Source organism: Tubulanus polymorphus, chromosome 9 (assembly GCF_964204645.1).
Source record: "Tubulanus polymorphus chromosome 9, tnTubPoly1.2, whole genome shotgun sequence".
Lineage (NCBI taxonomy): Eukaryota > Metazoa > Nemertea > Palaeonemertea > Tubulaniformes > Tubulanidae > Tubulanus > Tubulanus polymorphus.
Window position 1 is genome coordinate 14243516 of NC_134033.1, and position 26149 is coordinate 14269664.

A 26149-nucleotide genomic window follows, 5' to 3' on the forward strand; every position below is an offset into this window, starting at 1 on the left:
TATCCAACGATAACAAAACAAACCGAAGACACAACTTATTAAATCATGCGTTATACAACGCGAGGAGGAGGAGGTTATGTACGTGGTGGCGCGATCTATTACGCAACTATAGGTCAGAGAATTAGCTATCTGTAGATGGAGACCTGTCACGCGCTGGAAAGATACTACAGACCCTTCAGCTTAGTCAGACTCAGAGCACCACTTGCTCAGCTGTGGCCACATTGTTACGCATATAGGACAAGCTGTATAACCACTGGCCAAGTGGACTAGTTCTATTGGTCTACTGGTTAGCCCGCTTGCTTTCCCCGTACAAGAATTGAGTGCGCGTAATATCTCTGTCACTTCTCTTAATCGTTACATAGGTGATTTAGGTGATCTGATTAGAGAGCGCATTCACACACAAATCACTCATTACAAAATGTTATCGAAGTGAGGTGAGTCAGTTAGCATTCACACGGAATAATTTGACCCGAGCTCGAAATTCTGCATGGGCGTGGTCCGACATCTTTGGCCAAATTGGGCCCGTGTCAAATAGATATGCCCCGTTGGCTCTAGCCTAATCTGTAAATGGCCACTGAGCCTCACTGACAACATTGTTAGCAGTTCAAGATTTCTTTTTCCTGATTAAGGGGAGAGGAATTGATAGGGATTCTAACATAAATGGCACTGCAAGACTGCCTACCATAGTACTGAACTTAGTAGACACATCCTACCTCAGCAGAGATTCAAACCTGATGACCTGACGAGACTGTCACAGTACAAACCCCTGTCCTAGTAGACACATCCTCCCTCAGCAGGGATTCAAACCTGATGACATCATGAGACTCTGTCACAGTACAAACCCCTGCCCTAATAGACACATCCTCCCTCAACAGGGATTTAAACCTGATGACATCATGAGACTCTGTCACAGTACAAACCCCAGCCATAGAAGATACATTTTCCAATGGTAGAGATTCAAACCTGATGACATCATGAGACTCTGTCACAGTACAAACCCCTGTCCTAGTAGACACATCCTCCCTCAGCAGGGATTCAAACCTGATGACATCTTGAGACTCTGTCATAGTACAAAACTTGCATTGTGGACACATCCTCCCTCAACAGGGATTCAAACCTGATGACATCATGAGACTCTGTCACAGTACACAGTCCTAGTAGACACACCCTCCCTCAGCAGGGATTCAAACCTGATGACATCATGAGACTCTGTCACAGTACAAACCCCTGTCCTAGTAGACACATCCTCCCTCAGCAGGGATTCAAACCTGATGACATCATGAGACTCTGTCACAGTACACAGTCCTAGTAGACACATCCTCCTTCAGCAGGGATTTGAACCTGATGACATCATGAGACTCTGTCACAGTACCGTCCCCTGTTCTAGTAGACACATCCTCCCTCAGCAGGGATTCAAACCTGATGACACCTTGAGACTCTGTCACAGTACAAAACTTGCCTTGTGGACACATCCTCCCTCAACAGAGATTCAAACCTGATCACGAGGGACTCTGTAATCATTAATGAGATAATACCGATGGAATACGTACGTAAACGAGGATCGAACCAACTCGTGGCTTTCTCTATGTGATTAATGAAGTATATCTCTCCGTCTGGTGTCGTAGCCTGTTCCCATCCGGGAGGTAACGGACCCAATGGAACAGCCGTCGATGACTGGTTTAGCGACGTCGTGCTGAGTGATTTGCGCGGGTCCTGCCAAGTAGTTATCTGTTCGATGTGACTGTAAAATATAACGCAATGAAAAACACGTTATTTATGGGCTGAAAAATGAGGTGAATTACATAAGGACTTATGAGGTATGTCCTACTGTTAGACACGCCATCTGGTGGGATGCCAGGGCAGGGGTTCTTCATCAGTAAACATAGTCATAGTGTTAAGCACGACTGAAATCAATCTCAATATTTGTGAGTTAATGAACTAAACCAACAGTTCATAATTTAACAGTTGATTCCGACCTTCCGACAAGTTTTGACTTAACTTTATATCTTAAGAGAAGTTAACATGATTATGATATACAGTAATTCAAAATATAGATGCATGAACAAGTATCTATTTGTCTTATCTGGACCCAGTTCCACAGTTGTGAGCTAGAGTTAACTCTGAGTTAAAGTTAGTTCATTGTCAATGAGTTAACTCAGAGTTAAATCTTAATTCGGAACTTTGGAACTGGACCCTGTATCTTAGCGATTGTCTCATAGTTCCCGTCCCTAACCTTCCCTAATTAAGTAACATCTATATTTTCAAATTATTCTGTATATTATCTATCATCTTTATTTTCGCTTTTTCTGATGATGAAGTTAGGTCAAAACCTCGAAACTATCAGAATAAACTGTTATAGCATCGAAAGTGGGTTTCGCTCATTAGAGCTGTATAACCACTGGCCGAGTGAACCAGTTCTATCGGCTCGCTTTCTACGTACGAGACCCGGGTTCGATCCCGTACGAGAACGCGTAAAATAAATTCACTGTCACTTCGAATTCGGGTGGAAGGACCTCTCTCCGTTGTCACTTTATACACATAGCACGTATAGGCGTTAATAATCAAACAAAGCCAATACTTTATTTGCACAACAATATAACCTAAATATCTACACAGCACACACACGCACCCGTATACACGTACAACAGGCTGAATGGATTTTCAGTAATTGCTATATCTACATACGGATATATACGCACCACGACCACAGGCCCGGAGCAGTGGCGGTTTATGGCGGTTCGGGGTTATATTACAGTTAAACCCGCTCATAATCAGGCTCGATTTACATGAAGTTCGCTCGAATAATTTATCAGAATTTCGACCGCGAATTCAAATGAGTCGTAAAATGATCCCTTGGGACTTTTTGAGGCCGTAAAAAACTGTTACAATTTAATGTTCATACACCTAGTACACCTAGTAGGGCTATATTTGATGAATTTCATAATTATTTCATAATTACGATAATTTTTTAGACTAAGTCATCAATATATCATGGTTAGACTGGTTGCCGGTCAATTCAATTCAATTCAATTATTGATATACTCAAATTCAATGTCTATTGCCCCTTAATATTACATGACTTAATTATATTTCATAATTATTTCATAATCACGATAATTTTTGAGACTAAGTCATCAATATATCATGGTTAGACTGGTTGCCGGTCAATTCAATTCAATTCAATTATTGATATACTCAAATTCAACGTCTATTGCCCCTTAATATTACATGACTTAATTATTATTATTATCATCATTATTATCATTTTTATTATTATATCACATCATTATTTACTTTTTTCGACAATATTAATTAAGCGATCTATGTGTTATTTTTCAAGGCGTCAATAAAGGCACAGTCAACGGTAAACGGCAAACTCTGCTGTCTGGTGAAATGATTTCTAACTCTTTCGTTTATCAATTTGTATAACATCCGACTCAGATATCACTCTCAAGTCGGACAGACTTTGAAGTCAAAGCATCAATTGAAGGCCATCATTTTTTATCTCAAATCGTTTTTAATGCAATTTTTTCATCGCTCGTATCATCAATTTTTGTCACTATCGCCTTTTCAGCAAGGGCTCTTTTTTAAAATTGAGCCATCATACTAATACAAGCTGATAATCCTGACTGGAGTCAGAGGCAGAGAGAAGGGGGATTCATCCGTATGATGACTCATATTATGATAACAACTGACTCACAGTTAGACTATACTTATTTACTCACTAAAATAGGCAAAATCTATTAAGAGAACAAAACATTTTCTATTTCCGGTAAAAAATGGCTCGAAGCGAGCGTGTTCTTTTTTTGAGTTAAAACTGTCGCAAAAGGGCAGTAAAAAAAAATTACGAAAAAACATAGATACTTCGGTTTTGATTAAGAATATTCGCATCTGTTGATGGTTAGGGGGCGGGGTCAAAGCCTATCATCGGAAATACTAACCCTGGAAATATTTGAAAGCATGTCTAGCGCCCCTACGCCTGTTCATCTGACCACGCCCGCGTAAGATTTTACTCTAAAATTGAATCTTATTTGAGGATGTTACTTTTTCCCAGGGAGAGGTTAGAGTAACAGGCCGGGGGTAATAATACCGAATTAATGGAAAACAACAACGTTGTACATTTTATCACAGTGAAATTAAATTACTATTACTAAATTAGTAATATTGCATACACAAGCACTTATATTGTCCAGATTTCAGGCAAAAATTCATGACCGAAACCAGGGGCATGTTGTGACCATATCGACCAATAAAAAGGGCATATATTCTCAATTCAGGGCGGAAAGGCAAATTTTACTATCATTTTAAAGCTTTCTGAGCGTCTCTGAGAGGCATTTAGTCAAGAAACGAATAAAAATATCTATCGTGTATCTCAGGTGGTTACAACGGCAAATTTTGATACAGAGAAAAAATAAAAAGGCACTTTATAATTCTTATAATTTACTTTTATAATTATAATTTACTTATAATACACTTATTTATAAATCCGCCCCTGGAAATGGCCATATTGAGGAAGACACCGCCAGCTTTGTAGACGGTTTTCGAGATAGATTTTCACGCGATTCCAAGAAATGATTCTCAGTGTAAACTACGATGAAGGTCTAGTATACCGAGTACGCATATATACGTACAGAATGGGAAAAAAAAACAACAACAAAAAACAACTAACTAGCGGTAGTAGTAATTGCCGGGAAGGTCGACACATAAAGCCTATTTATTTGACTGACAATGGAAGAATTTCCTGGAAGTGAGAAAACTGTAATACGAGAACAGTAATACACAGTAATACGCAGTAATACACAGGCACGGCTGTGATAATAGACAAACTGTGTATAAACGTATAAAAAAAAAAGAACTACTGTCATTCGGTGTTAAATACTGAGTCATTTTATACTGAAACCGTAGGTTCACAAAACCATTCATTTTTGCCCCTATCAATCTGCTAACTTTGACTGACTGAATGTATTTTTACCATTCTCACAATTTTTTATCATCCACAGCAGACGTTGTTGGTTGGTGTAACAGGGACATTTTTCATCGAAAATGAACTACAAACACCAGATATTAGATATTTTATCAGCACAAGTTCAAAAACTAATCCACCACTTCACATGTTTCAGAACGTCACCTGAGACATTTTTAATTGAAAATGAACTAAAAACACCAGATATTAGATATTTTATTAGAAAACTTTCAAAAACGTATCATCCACACTTCACGTTGAATTCAGAACATCGCCTGAGACATTTTTAATTGAAAATGAACTACAAACACCAGATATTAAATATTTTACGAGAAAACTTTCAAATACTGATCGTCCAAACTACAGAACGTCACCTGAGACATTTCTAGCATTTCTAACTGAAAATGAACAACAAGAAATGAGATATTTCGTCAGGACTTCACGCACTATACGCAACCCTTTCTACAATAAATATCTCATTTTGAGCGAGAAACCAACATTTTTCAATTGTGTCACCTACGTACATAAAACTAAAAACTGATTTTTCAGTAACAAACGTGCGATATGTATTAGCCCGCGATGTTTCTAGTCTTTTTTACGCGTTTTCTTTCTTTTGAGATCGACTGCCGCCGTTGATTGCGTATTGTTGTATTTTGAAAAGACTCTGTTTATGAAACGAGCGGCGAAAAGCTCGCGTTTTTCAAGAGACTAAACAATTGAAAATCATAGCAACAGAGAGAGAGAGAGAGAGAGAGAGAGAGAGAGAGAGAGAGAGAGAGAGAGAGAGAGAGAGAGAGAGAGAGAGAGAGAGGAGGAGGGAGGGAGAGAGGGAGGGAGGGGAGAGAGGAGGGAGAGAGAGGGAGAGAGAGAGAGAGAGAGAGAGAGGAGAGAGGGAGGGAGGGAGAGGAGAGAGGAGGGAGAGAGGAGGGAGGGAGAGGGAGAGAGAGAGGAGAGAGAGAGAGAGAGGGAGAGAGAGAGAGAGAGAGAGAGAGAGAGAGAGAGAGAGAGAGAGAGAGAGAGAGAGAGAGAGAGAGAGAGAGAGAGAGAGAGAGAGAAGAGAGAGAGAGAGAGAGAGAGAGAGGAGAGAGGGAGAGGAGTTCGCATCCAACGCGGGGGTGGTGTACAGCTCGTTTAGGGGGTCGGAGGGGAGGGAGTGTTCTACGTCAAAAATAACAACTCAACGGACCCCCCTGCGGGCTTATCGCGCGTACACCGACGCCCCCTGCAAAATACTTATCGCGATGATAAGTCGCTGGATGGAGCGAGAACCACGCTAAGTTTTATATATCGGCGATATAAACCTGCCAATATCTTACACACACCCACACACTCTACTCTAAACGGTGCAGCGGTGAGTTGTGATGCTGCTGCTGCTGCTGCTGGTTCAGCTGCTGGTTTATATTACGGTTAAAAATAACCAAAAGCGATTTTCTGATGCGTGGCTGCAGGCGGTGTTTTTTGAGCCACCCTGATCTCTCTCACTCCTTCTCCATCTCTTCCTCTCTCTCTCTCTCTCGCTAGCTTTTCAAGGACGACAATATACCGGCCGAACTAACAAACAACTTGTTCCGATTGTAGCCGATTAAGTCAGTTTCCAAGGTCCAGAAGGCAAGTTAAATGTAGATGATCAGTTTTTGAAAGTGCGCTGATAAAATGTCTAATGTCTGGGTCCAGTTTCACAGTTCCGAGATTCGACTCTGAGTTAATTAATTGAAAATGAACTCACTTTAACTGAGAGTTAACTCTTAACTCTTGGTCCTGGTGTTTGTAGTTTATTTTCAATTAAAAATGTCTCATGTGAAATACTGAACACATGTAAAGCGCAAACCAGATTTGAGTATTCAGAATTCAGTGGTTTTCCGATTGATAACTACAGTAATGACTGACTTTTAGCTACTTTCAGTCATTTGCATCGAAAATATCATAGATATTGTGTGTATACCTAAGTCCTGGGTGGATGACAATTTGTAAGACACCCGATGATGACCCAGGCAGTTGCAAGAGTGACAGCAGTTATTCAAGCGGCTTTGAGGGCTATAATCACAGGGAAACTTAGAATAGAACTTCAAGTAACTGTTTCTAAACTACCCAAAAAGATTAGATACGGGATTGTTGAAAAAGTGAACCCTAACTTAGATAAATTTAGTAGGTAAGATGATTCGCTGGAATGATATAACTTTAATGAATTGTTCTAAAATATGTGTTTAAATAGATTTTTCTACGGCACGTTTTAGCAAATTACAAAACAAGGGCAAACACTCGAAGTTGAGAGATTTTATACCCTCATAATTGAATTTTGTAATTCTAGGGTTTTTTTAAGGGATTGAGGCTTCCGGAACGCCTGAATGTATCGATGATACCTAGTGTCCCCCAGTATTAACTGATTCCAGAAACTTTGAGAAACAAGAGCGCGCACGTGAGCTGTTGTGTTTTACATTGCGTGAAGTTTCCCTCTCGTCGAGAGAAACGTGCGCCATAAAAAAAAACCTGAACGCGCCTCGTTCTGTAGTTGGAGTAGTTTATATGGTTCTAAATTTACTGGCAAAATGGTATTCATAAAGCGGAACGATGGTCTCTTTTCTTTTACTTCTTCTTTTACTCGACAACAAGAGATACTATAGCAAGAGAGGGAGAGAAAAAGAAAGAAAGAGAAGAAAGGGGAGAGAGGGTGAGAAGAGAGAGAAAGGGAGGAAGGGAGGGAGGAGAGGAGAGGAAGAGAGGGAGAGAGAAGAGAGAGAGAGGAGGGGAGGAGAGGGAGGGAGGGAGAGAGAGAGAGAGAGAGAGAGAGAGAGAGAGAGAGAGAGAGGGAGGGAGCCCGTTCAAAAAGCATGCCCTTAAATTCTTATGAATTTGCCGCTAACATATTTTGGCATACATACATGCGTATTCATTCGTACATGGTTCGACAGTAGCGTGGTCGAAATCTCAACTACTAGTTACTACAAACAAGTGAATAAACCAAACGAACAGTTTTATCATTATTTATTCACTTAATTGCCTTAGCATTATCATACACACACACAGTATGCGATGACACTGACTGAATTAAGTCTGACCCTGTGTGAAGGCGCCCGCAGGCCGACATCAAAGCAAACTCAACTCAATTGAACCGTCATAAACTCCGCTCGTAAGCACAAGTACATAAATACGCTTACGAATTTTATACGTTGTTCCAAGAACTTTCATTAGACGACCGAGGTGCCACCCTAATTCAAACCTGACTGACGGACTGAGTGACTGCCACCCGGATTCAAACCTGAAGAGAGACTACCATGATTCAAACCTGAAGAGAGATTACCAGGATTCAAACCTGACGAGAGACTACCAGGATTCAAACCTGAAGAGAGATTACCAGGATTCAAACCTGACGAGAGACTACCAGGATTCAAACCTGAAGAGAGATTACCAGGATTCAAACCTGACGAGAGACTACCAGGATTCAAACCTGAAGAGAGATTACCAGGATTCAAACCTGAAGAGAGACTACCAGGATTCAAACCTGAAGAGAGACTACCAGGATTCAAACCTGAAGAGAGACTACCAGGACTGATTGATTGTCTGACTGACTGACTACCAGGATTCAAACCTGAAGACTGATTGATTGTCTGAATACCAGGATTCAAACATGAAGACTGATTGATTGTCTGACTGACTGACTACCAGGATTCAAACCTGAAGACTGATTGATTGTCTGACTACCAGGATTCAAACATGAAGACTGATTGACTGTCTGACTGCTAGGATTCAAACACATGCATCCTAGACTGACGAGAGACCCGTGAAAGACTGACTGCAACCGTCAGAATTCGGGCTTATGGAATATCTCTATAGATTCATTAGGTGCATCCTCGATAACGAGGTATTCATAGATTAACGACGACCACAATCTTAATTAATCTGACTCCCCGACAACAACAACACGTGTCGTCTCTCGTAGATCGGAGATAAACTAGCGATAAAACGCCGAAACACAACTCCGAACAATTGATGATAAAGACAGCACCGACGCCGCTGCTGCTGCTGCTGCTGCTGCTGCTGCTGATGCCGTTAACTACGAAGATAATAAATTAATCAGCGATTTTTGCACAGACTAAACAGCTGAGAGGTAAAGCAGCAGACGCACTCCGAGAGAGGGAGATACTGAATAAATAATCTATACATATCACTAAATTTATCGGCATAATTACTCTTGGGTAATTTAGGGGGGAGCCTTCCGTCGATTATTTCTTTCGTTCACGTCAATATTTTTTTCGTCGTCTTAACCCGACGCACCCATGCGGATAGTCGTGCGAACTATTGTCACGATGGGCAGAGCCGAGGTAGGCCCAATGAGCGCCGTACTAACGCTAGAATCCGATGTAATTATGTATATGCTACGACAACTAAAACCCCTAGAGCCAACGAGACCAGACTCTAGCCTCCCAACACTTTCACTGCTTATAATGTAACCCTGACCTAAAGCATAATGCATAATCTACCCCTAAACCTTAACCTTACCTTACCCTCCTGACCCTAATTATCTGAAGTTGAAATATATCTGTAAGGGTCTGATCATCCACAGTAAAGGAAGTTAAGATTACTATCTCGACAGGTCCATCGGAATAAATTCTATGTTTAAAGCTCCATCCACGTTGTATCGGGGGTTGTATTGGGAGTTGTATCGGTTGGTGCATGCATTGTTATTAGGCTTTTTGTACCGAACTGAACCAAAACAAAGATATAGCAGACGGATTTATATCAGAAATCCTATCCGTTATACTCTAGTACGTGCTGATTATTGTTGCTCCGTCGATATGATGAAAAATCGGTCGAAAAAAGCTCCCATAACGGACATACTTTATTCTAAAGCCTGACGCCCGAAATCTAGTTTACCAACTGAAGGCATAGCCGTGACTGGCGTGATATTCCCGGAGCCACCCCTATTGGATACGTTCATGGAATCTTAAGCGTTTCTTCGAACTATGGTTCATTTTGAAAACCCGTGGTGCTGTATCCTAGTTCTAGGTTTTTTCTAACACGACCGACTTTGATCAGCGAAAAACTCAGTCCGAAGAACATCTGGGCCCAGTTGCGCAGTCGTGACTTAAGTCCGAAAGTGGTCTTAAATCTTAAGATTGGTCTTAAGTTGTTAGACTGGCTATAGAACTTAGTTGGTCTTAGACCGGTCTTAAGTCTAAGCCATGACTATGCAACCGGCCCCTGACTTGTTAAGGTCCTTCAGCCCGGAGCACACAACACAGGGGAACAAGAAAACATGAATAGTGCTTCCCAAAACCAAATGAAGAGTAGTAGGATGAGATTTCAGGGTTCTACTCGCCTTCAGTGAGTAAGACAGATGTAACAATCGAGAGCCTGGCCATGAATGACTCAGATGCTGGAGAAAAAGATGACGAAAACGATTGACTGATGAGGATGATGAATTAGAGGAACGAAGAGGAGGTTCTGTGAATGATGAGTTTACTGATTACCGATGAACAGTTGTATCATCGACTCACGTAGTTGAGTTTGAGTATTTCATATTTATCACCGATCACAATGATTGATATAAACCACGGCTATATCCGACTGACGTAAACTTTAACTTTCATCGTTCAAATTAAACAAATCTTTTGAGACTTCAACTTTACTGAATATAATTCTAACCAGATGTCCGTTTGGATCTGTTTAACCAATTTGAGGTCCAACATAACTGACTTTATGGTTCCAGAATGCAAAAGAGCAAAGGTACCGTGTACCTTGATAGTCTTATGATGTCATCAGGTTTGAATCCCTGCTGAGGGAGGATGTGTCTACTAGGGCAGGGGTTTGTACTGTGACAGAGTCTCTGATGTCAGGTTTGAATCCCTGCTGAGGGAGGATGTGTCTACTAGGGCAGGGGTTTGTACTGTGACAGAGTCTCATGATGCAATCAGGTTTGAATCCCTGCTGAGGGATGATGTGTCTACTAGGGTAGGGTTTGTACTGCGACAGAGTCTCATGATGTCATCAGGTTTGAATCCCTGGTGAGGGAGGATGTGTCTACTAGGGCAGGGGTTTGTACTGTGACGGAGTCTCATGATGTCATCAGGTTTGAATCCCTGTTGAGGGAGGATGTGTCTATTAGGGCAGGGGTTTGTACTGTGACAGAGTATCATGATGTCATCAGGTTTGAATCTCCGCTGAGGGAGGATGTGTCTACTAGGGCAGGGGTTTGTACTGTGACGGAGTCTCATGATGTCATCAGGTTTGAATCCCTGTTGAGGGAGGATGTGTCTATTAGGGCAGGGGTTTGTACTGTGACAGAGTATCATGATGTCATCAGGTTTGAATCTCCGCTGAGGGAGGATGTGCCTATTAGGGCAGGGGTTTGTAAGTCTCATGATGTCATCAGGTTTGAACCAAAACCCTTATCTAAAACTTTCCGAAGAAAACAGAGCCCCCACAACATGCAACATCCCCTTTCACTATATCTACATCATGCAGTAGTAGGCCGACTGAGAGAGAGTTAACCCAGTGATACACGAGTCTGAGTAAAACCCCGGACCCCCGGACCAGGATCCCGATAGACGAACCCGTCATGGATTTTTCTCTCTCGACATTACAACACAGCCGCGGCTGACACGACTGCAAACAATGGTTTAAAACAGATAACGCTCGGGTTTTTATTGCGTGTCTGTATAATGAATATGATACTCATCACAACCGATGATTCGCTCTTCAAATCAGCTGCTGCTCTTCTGTTTTTCCGTTGTTGTTTTTTTTTATTTGAGTTATCGATTCATTCCGACAACCATCAAATTTATACGCGCGCGTATATAAATATATCATACGTCGCTGGAACATGTGCCGACTTTCGGGGGCAGACACGGTTTAATGAATAGTAACAGTTGCTCATCGAAACTAATCAATCCCCTGAAGCTTAAAAAAGAGTTGACTTTCTGAACTATACTCGCGCGCGCAGAGAGGAGAAATAAAAACATTAGAGGCATAAATCCACAGCCAGCCTGTAAACACCTAAAAATGTGGCATAGATCCAAAGGAGGAAAGTGGCAGAGTCGATAGCGATGCCATCAGGTTCGAAGCCCAGTAAGGGAGTAATGTGGCAGAGTCTCATAAGGCCATCAGGTTCGAAAAGTCCTGTGATGGAGGAATGTGGCAGAGTCTCACGATGCCATCAGGTAAGAATCCCGTGCAAGGGGGGAGTTTCACAATGCCATCAGGTTCGAAGTCCTGTGAGGGAGGAATGTGGCAGAGTCTCACGATGCCATCAGGTAAGAATCCCGTGCAAGGGGGGAGTTTCACAAGGCCATCAGGTTCGAAGTCCTGTGAGGGAGGAACGTGGCAGAGTCTCATGAAGCCATCAGGTAAGAATCCCTGCAAGGGCGGAGTTTCACGGTGCCATCAGGTATAGGCCCTATGAATCCCTGCAAGGCAGAACATGGCAGAGTTTCACAATTCCGTCATACCAGAAAAGGGAGGAACTGGTGGGAACTTGCAGCGAAATGAGAGCAGACATATAGGCCTAGTAAAAATTGTCTCGAAGTCACTTGTAAAACTATTCAAAATTCCATCAAACGCCGAAGAATTGAAGTGACAAACATACGAGCCACGAAACCTTGTCGTCGTCGTTGTTGTTGTTGTCGCAGTACGAAAAGGTTCTGAAAAAATATAACCTATATTTTCCGCACACCAGCCCTTCAGACGACTACTACAACCAACTGCGATAGTTGAATTGAATAGATATGTAAATCGAAACGCCCTCGAGGGGTAGAGCTTTATACAAACGGTTCAACAGTATCAACTTCTCAATTACAATAATACCACTTGTCTGGAAACTCAATCAATTTAGCGTCGGGGTATTTAAGTTTCATGTCACACAAGCACACGGACTTCCGTTTAGGTCAACTCTCTCTCTCTCCCTCTACCTCTCTCCCCCTCCCTCTCCCTCCCACCCTCCCTCCCTCTCCCTCTCCCCTCTCTCTCCCTCTACCTCTCTCCCCCATCCCTCTCCCTCTCCCCTCTCTCTTCCTCTCCCCCTCCCTGGCCCTCTCCCCTCTACCTCTCTCCCCTCCCTCTCCCCCTCTCTATCCCTCTCCTTCTCTCTTCCTCTCCCCCCTCTCTCTCTCCCTCTCCTTCAATTCAAATGAAGCTGTGTTTATAAAAGCGACATTCGTCCGCTGAGTTATGTTCACCGTCTCATCACGCCTTGAAAATGATCCGGACGTAAGCCGCCATCACGCAGAGATGATTTGGTGCCCGGGCTAAATTATTGGCACGGATCGCAAGGTCACCGAATCCATACATTACGACAGGAGGACTCACCAATACATTATTCTACTCACTGATTGGTTTAGTTTTAATTAATGATTGATCGATTTATACAAGAGAAAAGTTTGTTTCTTTTTAGAAGAAATCGAGCTCTGAAGCCCGAGTAACTATAACTAGCGAACCCGGTGGATCCTCACTATAGGAGTGGAAACCTCGATTTCCACAGTAACATAAGGCTAGTGGAAACCTCAATTGCCACAGTAACATTAGGCTAGTGGAAACCTCAATTGCCGCAGTAACATAAGGCTAGTGGAAACCTCAATTGCCACAGTAACATAAGGCTAGCGGAAACCTCAATTGCCGCAGTAACATTAGGCTAGTGGAAACCTCAATAGCCACAGTAGGTTCCACAATTCTTCGAAAAACTTAATTCAAGAACAAAAACCGTCTCGACACTAATTGTAAAATCCACGGGGGAGTATTTGTAGTGGGTGTGTGCACGATATGGGTTTATTTTTAAAAACCAATCGGGTTTCCGTGATCTCCACTAAGCCCTGGTCCCAGGCATATAGCAAATCATCATTTACCGGGGCCAGCACGAATAAAGACCAACCGCTGTCAACGCCGGTTTATAAATAACCACCGTGCACATGACTGACTGACTGACTGACTGCGTATTAAACTATAAAATCTAAAACGTACAAGTCGCCAACAAACCGCACCTGTGTGTGTCGTTAGAATGACGCCTATTCATATACATACATACATACATTATAGGCGTTATGAGGTATAGGTCCCTCTGTCAAATAGCATGATATAAATTTATACTCATTTAAGGTCATTTTTCAGTCCAAGTCATATTTTCTGGACGAGAAACTTCTATTCAAAGAAAACATAAATTTGATTAGTTCTTTATTAAAAAAACCAAAAAAAAAACCAAATCAGACCATTTCTTTCATCTGCTAGGCCCAGGTCCTAGTAACTCTGAAATCGGCCAGTAAAGTTTTTTCCCTCTAGGGGAAAGGATATTGAATCATACAAGTGTAACTAATTCGTGATTACGTAAAGCTCGGTCTCAAAGGCACTGATATTAGTCATTTGTAACTATGTACTTAGATATCGTGAAACAAATAAACCATTCAATCAAATACTACTACTTTCATTATATACTAGACCAACTGCTGGGCCTTAGCATGACCGCCCGCCACCCCTTGAGGTCAAGTCTGACCACACAATATTCAAATCAAAACACACAGCGAAAGTAATTCCAGTCATGTCACGACAAGAGGTCTTTAATAATCATTGCGTATTATAACATGAATGATATTGTTTAATTTAGTACTGACAAGTAAAGGCTTTGAGTTCACTACGACTTTCTGGGTTCAAAGAATTTCAGGAGAACAGCAGCTTACACTACATTAGGGATAAAATAATGACATTTTCATTCTCGTGTAAATGTCTAAAAAAGCACATCCAGAAACCGGCATTCGTGCCAAATTTTTTTTTTCCAACATTTTAAGAATCTATTTTTTTTCTGAGATCGGCGGTGGATCTCAAGAGGAGCACTCAGGGGCTGGATCAGAGGGTCTTACCATATATTTCTTAGAGCGCCAGGAAATTCCATTCTGTCACACAATTTCCACCTGTATCCAGAATTTCCAACAAAATCAGGCCCCTTGTTTTACAGTTGCTCTTTTTCGGATAGTCATTTTTTTTTTTACAAAATTGAGCCCCTTTCGAAAAAAGCGCCTTAACAATGAATGTTACTTGAAACTTTTTGAACGGTCTTGCAGAAGACTTGTGCGAACTACCCTGTGGACCCTGGAACTGTGGGCATTACATTTATCTCCGAGGCTTTTCTGAAGCATTCGAATCAGAACCCGGGTGGTAATAAACGCGTTACACCCGGCGGGCCTTGAGTACAAACATTCGAGAACACATGAATCAGAGGATGTAAAACTATGAACACACATTAGAGGAACCAGCCTCAAACACTAGAACAAGTACTGACCACTAAATGACCCTTACACGCGCTCTATCTTCACCAGCCCGGTTTAAGAGTACATACCAACATGGCTTATTACATAACTATTGATGATGCGGGAACAACTGTTCGCCGATATCCGAAATAAAAATCTCTCTCCCCTCTCTAAACTCACAGCATCTTACCGGCTATAATTAAAGAGAGTTTCTTCGACAACCATCCAGGGATATATCTACTCACAATCCCTGTGTGTGTGTGTGTTAGATACGTAAACGCGCGTTCAAACCTTCAAAACTGAGAGCCAAACATTTTAAGCCCTATGAAACCAGACCTAGGGATTGATTCATCATCAAGCTGGATCATTTTATAGACTAGGGGTAGGCCTTTTAACCCAAATTGTTTCAATTGAGTTGCCTTTTTCCCAAGTTTAACAACGATCTATAAAACCGATCCTAGGGTTAGGCATATGAGTTTAAACGGGCCTATATCAAAATCGGTCCAGGGTTCCGACAAAGTTGAACCGCCTGAGGAGTCGACCAAGCTGGCCTTGAAACCGACATAAAAGCTCAAATTCTTAACGTTTGAATAGGCCTAAAACAAAGGGTTTAGGTTAAGACTGGTCCATAAATATGGCTTCAGTGTTCAACTGCTCAAAATTTGATAAGGATTTAGGTTCAACCTGGCTTAGATGAAACTGAGGGTCACCTTCGCTCTTTAAAGTTAAGCAACAGTGTTTACCAGTAAGCCTAAGCCTAAAATAAGTATTTTAGATTGAAAAACCCCAGGCCTCTCTGTATATCTAGACTCAATACGGGAAAAACACTGAATAATCTTGACCCGATGTTCTGAGGCGCAATACAAGGCGAAACGTTGTGTACTCTGCGCAGTTTTATCACATGTCTCGAACTAAAGTAAATATCAGAAAATATCACTTAACTAAATAAACACCGTTTCCTTCTTTATACAAATATTGGGTGGTCTCTTGACAAGGAAACAATATAAAGCACCGACTTAACCAGATTTACCTTCTATGACCCAAAAAAACATTACTCAGTGTTATTTGCCTTTTCGCGAATAGACTATCCTTTGCAAGCTTCTATTCAGTATTACAATAGCTGTTCCTTCCCATTTTTATAAAGTGAAAGTTTAAATGAAAAAAAAAACACAATCACGTTCAAGAAATTTCATTTTTGTCGAGGAAGTTTTGAAATTGATGATAAAATTAAGTGTATTTTTTCGATTATTCTTAGGGCCGATAGCCTTAAAGTTATGCAATTATGGCGATAGGCCTACTAAAGAATGAATTCAGCACCTTTTAAGTCTAAAATCCCAGCACATAAAGAACACTGCCTCTAGGAGGCCGAGATGTAAAGGGCCAATACCAAAAGACAAAAATTATCAAATCTTTCGTTTAGAATTCAGAAAAAGGGGGATGTTTGACATTTCCTGGCAATTTCCGGCACCATTTTCAGGGGCGAAACTTACCCTTTATAACTATGAAAAATACTATGCAGGGTAGCTGCTCGCGAACTGAGCCCCAGTTAAATATCGGTAGGAAAAATGAGAAAAAAACTGATTTCTGTCAAAATGGAAAACTTTTATCGCTTTTCAAGACGAGTTAATAAGACTTACTTTAAAAAGTATCGTTGTCCACCTTGAGTCTTGGCCATTTCCCAGCCGGGTGGTAGTGGTGCCTCGTCATTATTATTATCAGGCAGGTGTAAACTCTGTTGTCGAACGTGTTGCGTTTGTTGCTGGGACGCCGCCGCTAATGTCTGTTGTAAACTGGCCGGCGACGAATGCGCCCGCGGGTGCACGATCTGAAGTCCCGACGATTTCGCCCCGGGCGGAGGCGGGCCCGCGGGCGGACCGGTGTTGAACGCGGCGGCGTGCGTCGAGTCCGAACTGCCCTCGCGACTGTGACTGCCGCCCGCGACGCCTTTCTGCGGGTCGGGCGGTTTGAAAAAACTCGCCGGGAGTTTACGTTCTCGGAACGGCCGGTTGGCAGCGCCGTTACCGCTGCTCGGGTTACTGTTAAGAACTTTGAAAAGTTCTTCCAGATCGCTATCACTGTCTCCCCGAACGTGTATCACTTGGTTATGGCCAAGGCCTACACTTTGACTTTGCTGTGTATCCATGATGACCGCGAAAGTTGCCCGTAGTAAAAAAAAAAAGTTGCACCGCTACCACGACAAATCCTTCAGTTAGAAGTACGACCCTTCATCAACTCGGTAGATGTTGCTGAAACGAAGTAAATCACGAAATATCCCTAAGAAGCCTGAAGATACCCGCAGCCAGTTATTGCGAGTTTCGACATTGATTTTAGAAACTTTCAATCGTGCCTAACAGCACTCTACTTCCTGGTAGTGCTACTACGCTTGCTCAGAAATAGCGCTTTAGAAATCTCCTCGTTCAATTAGCGATATTTACTAAGATAGCTCAAAATAGTAATTAGATTCCGCATTTTAGCTAATCCTGTGATTTTGATACTCGGATTTCTCAAAATAATCGCGAAAATGTAAGCTAAGTTTAAGAATTAATGCGCGATGGTGACCTAGCTAGCGAGAACTACTTTCCGAACGCAACAGGTGCTCGCGATCTGCGTGTGACGTCACTGTTAGAGTACTGCAAGAGAGGGTCGAGTCATAACTATTCCAGGAACCGCAGCACTCCGGACTGAAGAGAGCGCGTACACTTGTAACAGTACGAAAGCTCGATTAGAATTAACACGATATTAACGATAGTGACAATAATATTTGTTAGAACTTAGAAAGAAAATTGTCACGGTAGGGTCGAAGGTGCTTTTCTTAGATCATTATCAATATCGGACTCGATCATTTTAAGACATAATGACCAATTGTTTCTTAGAGACAGAAAACCGGTATAAACCCAAGTGAAACCATATCGCTTATCTTGGCCAGTTAAACGTGTGATAGCCGATAATATGCGCATGCTTATAACAGGCCACCGGTCTCCATTCATGATTAAGTTACGACTCTGATGACGTCATTCCATCGTAAACGATAGTAAATCTCATACCAAATATGGGGGGCATTGTTCGGTTGATCGTGAATGAGATTGGGCGTGTCTACATAAACCAGGCGCGTCCGTATTGTATAGATGCTCGAGCGACATAGTATTCATTTTGGGGACATTTTATAGTTACCGTACTATTTATAGTACCGTCTGATATTTTTTAAACCGATTCTGGTTCGATGTTTTTGAATGTTTACGAATTATCAGGCATTTATTGTCGTAGCGGCGATGTTAAAACAAAATGATTATTTCCTTTAAAAAAAGCGAATTTAAATCTATTTCAGGGGCGGACTTTGGCCGGAAATGAAAAGGGCATAATACTGAAAAAAGGCAAGTTAACTATCTAGTCAAAACAAGGCTTTGGAAAATTTGAAATTTCGATGCATTTTCATACAATTTCTATGCCATTTTATGAGGGACATTTAAGAGAACGTAAGTCATAAATCTTGCACTGCGGATTGCTATCTTATTAGTATCAGGTGGAAATGAGAAAATATTGCCATAATATGAGAAAATATTGCCATAATATTTTATATTATATCATGAGAAAATATTGCCATAATATTTTCAAAAGAGCACGGGAAAACTGTGTCGGGAGCACGCGTCCTCGTCTGGATGCACCCCTGACTGTATTTTCTATAACACGTCGGTGCTTTTGAAGTTAGCGCGGGTCTTGTCGTGAGCTACGCGCCGGCGAAACGACCAATGCGCCATCTATCTTATAACGCTGATATCGACTAACGGACAAATTAGTTTACCGGTCACCAAGCAACCGCCGTACCGAATCGGTCATGTGATCAACACACATTTCACTTCCTGGTTGACAACAACAGTAGCACACACACAACAGTAGTGTCAGTACTAGACATAAGTGTACATTTCAGAGCTTGGTTAGCGTCATATTCACCGGCTAAAAAGATGCACAGAGCGTACCACTCGATTTTACCGTGTCACAATAAACTGTTACAAAAACGCTGGGATCAGACGTATTATGATGAACACAGACGGAAGGTAGGACGAGATTTTCTATGTATAATTCCCAGAATGAATTACTCTTACGCTACACTGTGTGTGTATCGCTATGAGCCATGTTTATATCTTCTGCAGTCTTTATAATTTGAGGCGAAGGTATTTGTAAAGTAGACATGTATAAATTATATATATATAACATTTATATTCGATTATATAATTCAGTTACATTGTAATAATATGACGAGATAAATTACATCGGTGAAAAATTGCCTGGTAACACCGAACACCAGTAGCTTATTCATGCTGTATTATGCAGTATCCCTAACGATTGACACATGGGCAGCACAGAAGCCGTGTGATGATTTTGAAACTAATTAAGAAAATGGAATTGCGTGAAAAAATCTAAAAATTTAGATGATTTGGTTGCTATGTTTTGCTAGATTTTCGGCAATATCAATCGATTCTTTGTTTCTCACCAAACGGTCGAATTTCCAGAGATGAAAATTTGTGTTTTAACGAGTTACGTAAAAAAGTTGTATGGAACAATCCAAAGTTCAAAAATCTACCTGACCAATGCTGTTAAATATAACGACTGTATAACATGCGTATTTTCGGAATAGTTAAAACTTGAACACATGAACTTATGAAGTTAAGAAATGAATAATTGAATATTAATATAATTTGAACAATACTTTTTGCACTATTCATTTGATCTATTCGTCCATTATTTCTTTATTAAATTCGTAACAAACGCTTCAAAAACCGACTTCAATCTGTTTACAGGTTCGTGATGCCAGTGCAGTGGTCGACTCGTCAGCTCCGAGGACGTATGTGCATTTACATCTCAAACTCAAGAAATTACAGGTAAGAAGCGTCGGTTTTAGGTTTTCAACTGATAGAACTTCAACCGCAATAAGTTCGAGTTCGAATTCAACGCCCATCAAAGAGGGGTGTGTTCGGGGTAATTGTCGAAGCGAGTATCCGTAGGTACGAAGTAAAAATCTATTGCCGGATAGCCACACTCTCCGAACTAGAGAATAGATAATAAGTTTAAAACCCATTATATACCAAATTTAAAAGGTTGAAAACTAATTTTGTCCATCAAAAATTAAATTAAAAGACACAACGTTTCGCGGACTTTCTTTAAAGATCATCTACAGGTTTTATCTTGAAAATCAGTTGGTTTAAACTGATTAATTTCCATGCAATCTGTGAGGCAGTTCTTGTCAAATAGAAATCTGTCGGCCATATTCGCCTGCAAATCTTCTTAGGCGTTTTAATAAAATATCTTGTAGCAATAAACACTGCGTGCCAGAGCTGCCAGAATTTCAAAAGGCCGAAAAAAATTCTTGGCAACGTAGGCCTAATCGAAAATGGGAATGACTTATTGGTATTTACGAACAATAAATAATTAATTTCCATCTATTTTTGCCCGTGACGTATGTCACAGTAATGTGATAAATGGCGATAATTATTGCTACGTATATTCGCCTATACTCATTACAGAGCCTGAATTTAGGGAGTTAATCGCCTACGCGCGCGCGTAACGATATCTCGAATTAGTTACCTGTCGTTCTCTCCCGACAGATTTATGTAGAAATAATACGCTCCTGTCGTAACAGAAGCCTCGGCCGATTTATGGCTCATTGTTAACCACAGCGCGGCTGGAACGACGAGTTTTGAATATGATCGCCTGGCTTAAAAAACGGCGGTTATTTATCGCTTGTAGACCGCTCGCTACGCGGCTCGCAGACGGATCAATGGAATATTGGATTTCGCTCGTAAATTATACTCGCGCGTTTAGACTACGGGCCAGAATTGAAAAGATCGAACGCGTTGCGCGTTGAATTACACCTAAATACCGGCGGATTTTAGTCTGAATTAAGACCTGATTACCCATAGTTGATTATCATGGGGATCATACTGTTAGGTATAGACGCGGCGAACCTCCACAAAACCAGTTTCACAGTTCTAAGTGAAATATATAACGCCTCGTTGAGTTCAGAAATAGAAAACGAACTGTGATCCTAACTGTGAAATTTTTTAATCGGGCGGTAAAAATATGCGGTCCTTGGTTTCACATCGTCACTGCTCTCAATTGAGAATCACCAACAAAAGACCGCGTTTCGTTACCTTAAAAATGATGCACGGATTAGGTTTATGAAGCTAGGGATGGCAGAGTTGATTATCATATTCAATCAAAAATCATGTTGCATTTTCGCAACAATGTGGAGACCTCGCGGGAGAGGCGCAGTGGCCAAGTGGTTTAAGCCGCCGGTCACTGGTCTCGTCAATCCAGGGTTTATGGGTTCAAACCCTGGTGGCGACAGAGTTTCTTGGTCGAAGGTTCTTCTCTGGTCTCTCCCCGATTGGGAAAAAGAAACATCGAACCTGCTTATAATGCCCTGTGCGGCGCTTAGCGGGTTAAGGCGTTAGAAAAAAAAACCTCGCGGGAGTCCGCCTCAAAATGGCGCCTAGAAACTGGAAACTTCTTCATTGAAGAATTACAGTAACTGAAGGTTTCAGAAAATAAGTTCGCTGTTAGCTGAGCGTCATATGGGTTGGAAGGGTAGGGGTCAGCGACGAAAACTCCGAACTTGTTAAAATAAGAAGAACAATCTGATTCAATCGGTCTAGTTCCACACATACGAGTCATAATCAGTTCATTTATAACTATTTACTCATAGAGAGTCGCGATTTAACTGTAGAACTGGACTAGAGAATTGCCACCCGTTGTGCTGTTAGCGTGCTAATTCAAACCAACGACATAATACAGCAATTTGAACAAATACGTAATCAAGAATTCTAAACAATATGAAGAGTTTCAGAAGCCACGATCGACTCGTTCACACAGCTTGTATTTACACGAGGGCTTCGCGTATTGATTTATGTGTTTATAGAGTTTTCTGTTTCTTCACAGAAAAACCCTATTGTAATTCTCGTGATTATCATAGTTTCTGCTAGTTTTTTTTTTATCAATGTTTTCTCTCTTTTTTCTTGTCTAGTTGGAAGAGGAAAAATTAGCGATTATTGAACGCGACAATCGAATCCTACTAGAGAAAATGTCGTACATAATGAGAACTCGCGGTCGAATCGACAACGTAAATAATTATGAACGTAGAAGGTAAGGATATCTCATTAACACACACACGTCGCTAACACACGTAATGATAAAACATATAACAAAATCAAGTTTGAAAAAAAAACCTGTCACAATTCCTTTAACTGCTGATCAAAGTTTAAACGAAAAGATAACTCCAGGATCAAGGACTTTTTTTATCTATTTCGGTGATTTGACAAACTCAATGTCTACAATGATATTAGATAATTTATGAGTGACAAAAATAGAAACCAAGTATCGTAGCTGTGTTTGACGAGTATTTTAGCAATTTTACTTATAAATTCATTTCATTTTATTGTAACTTTGTATACAAAGTACAGTATACTCTACGAGCAATCACCTCATCTCGATGATTGCTCGTAGAGTACACAAATACCGTTCATGTAGTACAGAATACACTGGCAATACATATAGTAATAATTTAGTGGCCTACATTATGGGGATTCTTGAAAGGCTGCTTTCAGGAATTTACGTAATTTTCGGCTATTTCTCTTACGAAATCGTTCTAAATCTTTAATCATTTTTTTTCGATTGTGCAGTTTAAATCTGGAGAAAAGGCAGCGCGAATTATTGAAAATCACGCGCGAAAATCAGGAAATCTTACAACGAATCATGGCCAAACAGGCGCAATACGACCACTTGAAATGGGAACAAGATTGGCAACAGAATCTCAAATATATGGACGGTATTTCGGCTTTCCCGAAAGATTGGTGGAAATATCAATCGGGGGTATGTATATCAACAGTAAAGTTTCTGTGGAGAGTTTAGTAAGACTGGGAATTGCGGGTTTCTATTCATGGAGCGCAAGGGAGGGGCTGATTAATATCTAATCGCTTCTTCCCTGTCTAAACTGGAGCTTTCCCTTAGAAAGAAACGAAACGAGAGAATCTCCTTTGTTTCGTTTCCATATTTTTCAATTGAATTAAGGAAAAATAAACAAATCTTGCTTAAATTTGCAATACCTTAGAAGATGAAACCTGATAAGATTCGAACCCGTTCGTTCGTTGAATTACTGACAAAAACCCGCGGTGTCTGAGGGGGGGCGCCGGTCACTGGCACAATCCTAGATTGTGTTCGATTAAAAAATTCGTATGTATATGATTTTTACAGAGCGCTAGGAGTGAGCGATCCCCGAGATCCCCGAGCACAGCTCGTAGCCGCAAAGAGTAACATAAAAACCCTTTACTTTCGTTCTGCATGACGCGTATCTGCCTCATTAATGCTTGTATTCTGCAACAACTGTTGTCGGCGGCGGGACGCGGGATATTATCAATTATATCGCCTAAATTATTTTTCTAACCGATTGGTGGTTTTTTAAAATGCTTCTATTATTGATTATCGTCTGCTAAATATTTCTAGAATAAACGAGAAGGGACGGCGCGCAGTTCAGCTCGCAAAGACTCGCGCGACCACCGCGAAGAAGAGTCCGGTGCGCATTCCGATGACGACGGCGCCGAAAAGAAAGCGCAGGAGCAGGACGAAAACGACGAGCGAGAACGACAGGAAAAGGAGGAAAAGGAGAAGAAGGAGCGAGAGCAGGAGGAGGAGAAGAAGAAAAAGGAGGAGCAGGAGAAACGAGAGAAGGAGGAACGCGAACGACTGGAAAAGGAGGAGAAAGAACGCGAGGAGAAGGAACGCAAAGAGAAGGAGGAGAAGGAACGCAAAGAGAACGAGGAAAGGGAACGTAAAGAGAAGGAGGAAAAGGAACGCAAAGAGAAGGAGGAACAGGAGAAAGCGGACGAAGAAGAGGCGAATAGGAGATCGCAGGAGCAACAGGAGAATGATGAACAGCAACAAGAGCAGGAGCAGGAGCAGGAGCAGGAGCAGGAGCAGGAGCAGGAGCAAGAACAACAACAACTAGAGGATCCGGAATCGCATGACGCCTTTTTAAAAATTTCGGTGAATCTATAAAAAAGAACAATTAAGAGGAAACGTCCTCCTTTTCTATGCGAGAGAGAGAGAGAGAGACCGCTCTTCTGAGAAATATAACGACACGATGCCCGAATACAAGTTTCGAATACACAGGGCGTCCACGGTTCACCTAACGAATTCGTCCACACCTCCTGAAGGCACTAGTCAGCTCTATCTGTTTGGCGGTTTTTGTGAAAGAAAATACTTCTGTGATATTGTACTCGAATCTCATGCAATCCGTGCGTAATTTTCATTAAAAAAAGTGATAAGAAACAGCCAGACCATGACGGCCCATCGTTGCACGGGGTTTAAGCTTGCTTGCATCGAAACTAGGATATTTTGAATTTGCATATTTGGAATTCTTATATACTAAATTTTAACATGAACGTACAACGAATGTTTATATATATATATATATATATATATATATGTATAAGGTATGATATGCTATGTTATACTTTCGAAAAACTCCACTCAAGCCGGCTACGCTACGCTTGAGCTTTATGCTTTATGGTTCTAGCGAGCGCGCGGCGGCTTTGTTTAATGATTGTACGATCTTTTGTAACCCTAATGGGTATAACTAAGAAAATACGGTTGTATTCAGTATATACATGTAAGTATTGCTGAAATTGCATGTCTTATTCACAGGGGCTCGTATCAGAGCTGTAGGTAGTGTAAAAACGATAATCTGTTAATCCAGTGTCTCTAATATGTAGATAAAATAACATACATTATAGACACTGGATTAACAGATTTTTTTTACATTATCTACAACTCTGATGAGTCCTTGTGGTCTTATAAACCGGGATCCAGGCCTAAGAATCCGGTGAGACCTAGAATTAAACGATATTTCATTTTCGGAAATGTTCGTTGAATGTAAATACTCCTCGAAACTTTCCGAATGTATATTCGATCGAATTCCGATCGATATTCGCGCGGTCTTCTACACCTGTCAAGCTGTACATGCGTCGTGTATATATTTATAATGCCTAACTAGATATATTAGTTCTGGATCTCTAGTATTTGTACACTTAACATGAGATTAACATACGATGATTTACCGTCGATGTATTCAATTCCTTTTGAATTATTTTGCCGAAAAAAAAGGTATTTCCACCTAAATGTGCGTATAGCCTATCTAGATTCAGTTCACTTAGATATAAAAAATACTAAATTTGTTCGGACCTCACTAATGAATTCATCATTATGTAGATATCGAATTGATATGATGCGGAATCTTGTTGGCTGAAAAATGGCCTTCATTTCGAATATATACATTTCGTGTTATCGTTTCGTGCATACTCTCATTTCGTAGCGGTACATTGTATCTTGTTTTACATTTTATATAAAGTAAACGACTGTTGCTTTTGTTTCAAGTTAATTAAAATGAATTTTGTGTATCATTCCTGAAAATAATATGTATACTTTCTGTTAAAAAGCTTGGTTTTTTTATTCCCTGTTTCGGTCGTCCGCACCTAAACGTCTGAATCTCGTTGACGTCGTAAGGAGAATGGAAATCGATACAATAAAGCTGGGATTCGAACCTGATAGCACCACTATTAGAGAAACGACTGTCCTACATGCACTATCCCTGCGTTTTAAGCATATTGTTATTTTTTGTCGAGTAGCGCGGTATTGTTTCTAGAAACAATATTTACCTTAAAAAATCGGAAGAATGCAGATGCTAAACAATAACACATGGGTATCTAAAGTGATACTCACAGTGTTGAGGTTGTTTATCCACTATGCATGTAAGGTGCCTCGTGCATAACTAACTTATCGACTAATGCGCATGTATTTGATATCTTTCGGGGCAATATAGCGATGGAACTTCAACAGGCCTTTTATACAATGAATTTCAATTTAGACGGCCGAAGGTTTACGTGGAGTAATCAAACCCTGGCAAGCGAGGATG

At 41.0% G+C, this 26149-nt stretch overlaps 2 protein-coding genes across 3 annotated transcripts in view; one reads left to right on the top strand and one right to left on the bottom strand.

The window, feature by feature from the left end:
• Nucleotides 1–17595, bottom strand: part of LOC141910824 (transcriptional coactivator YAP1-A-like) — a 31007-nt gene extending 13412 nt beyond the window's left edge. For both annotated transcript variants that reach the window (XM_074801663.1, XM_074801662.1), the window contains exons 1-2: nucleotides 16827–17595; nucleotides 1551–1741 (exon numbers count right to left, since the gene is read on the bottom strand). In XM_074801663.1, the coding sequence (XP_074657764.1) occupies nucleotides 1551–1741; nucleotides 16827–17332 (697 nt within the window). In that variant the 5' untranslated portion in view covers nucleotides 17333–17595. The remainder of the gene's footprint in view (nucleotides 1–1550; nucleotides 1742–16826) is intronic.
• Nucleotides 17596–18924: 1329 nt separating this feature from the next.
• Nucleotides 18925–24620, top strand: LOC141910825 (uncharacterized). Its single transcript, XM_074801664.1, has 5 exons — nucleotides 18925–19241; nucleotides 19986–20066; nucleotides 22208–22326; nucleotides 22863–23052; nucleotides 23683–24620. Exons 1-5 carry the CDS (start codon nucleotides 19149–19151, stop codon nucleotides 24232–24234), a joined length of 1035 nt encoding a protein of 344 aa, XP_074657765.1. The 5' UTR covers nucleotides 18925–19148; the 3' UTR covers nucleotides 24235–24620.
• The last annotated feature ends 1529 nt before the right edge of the window (nucleotides 24621–26149 follow it).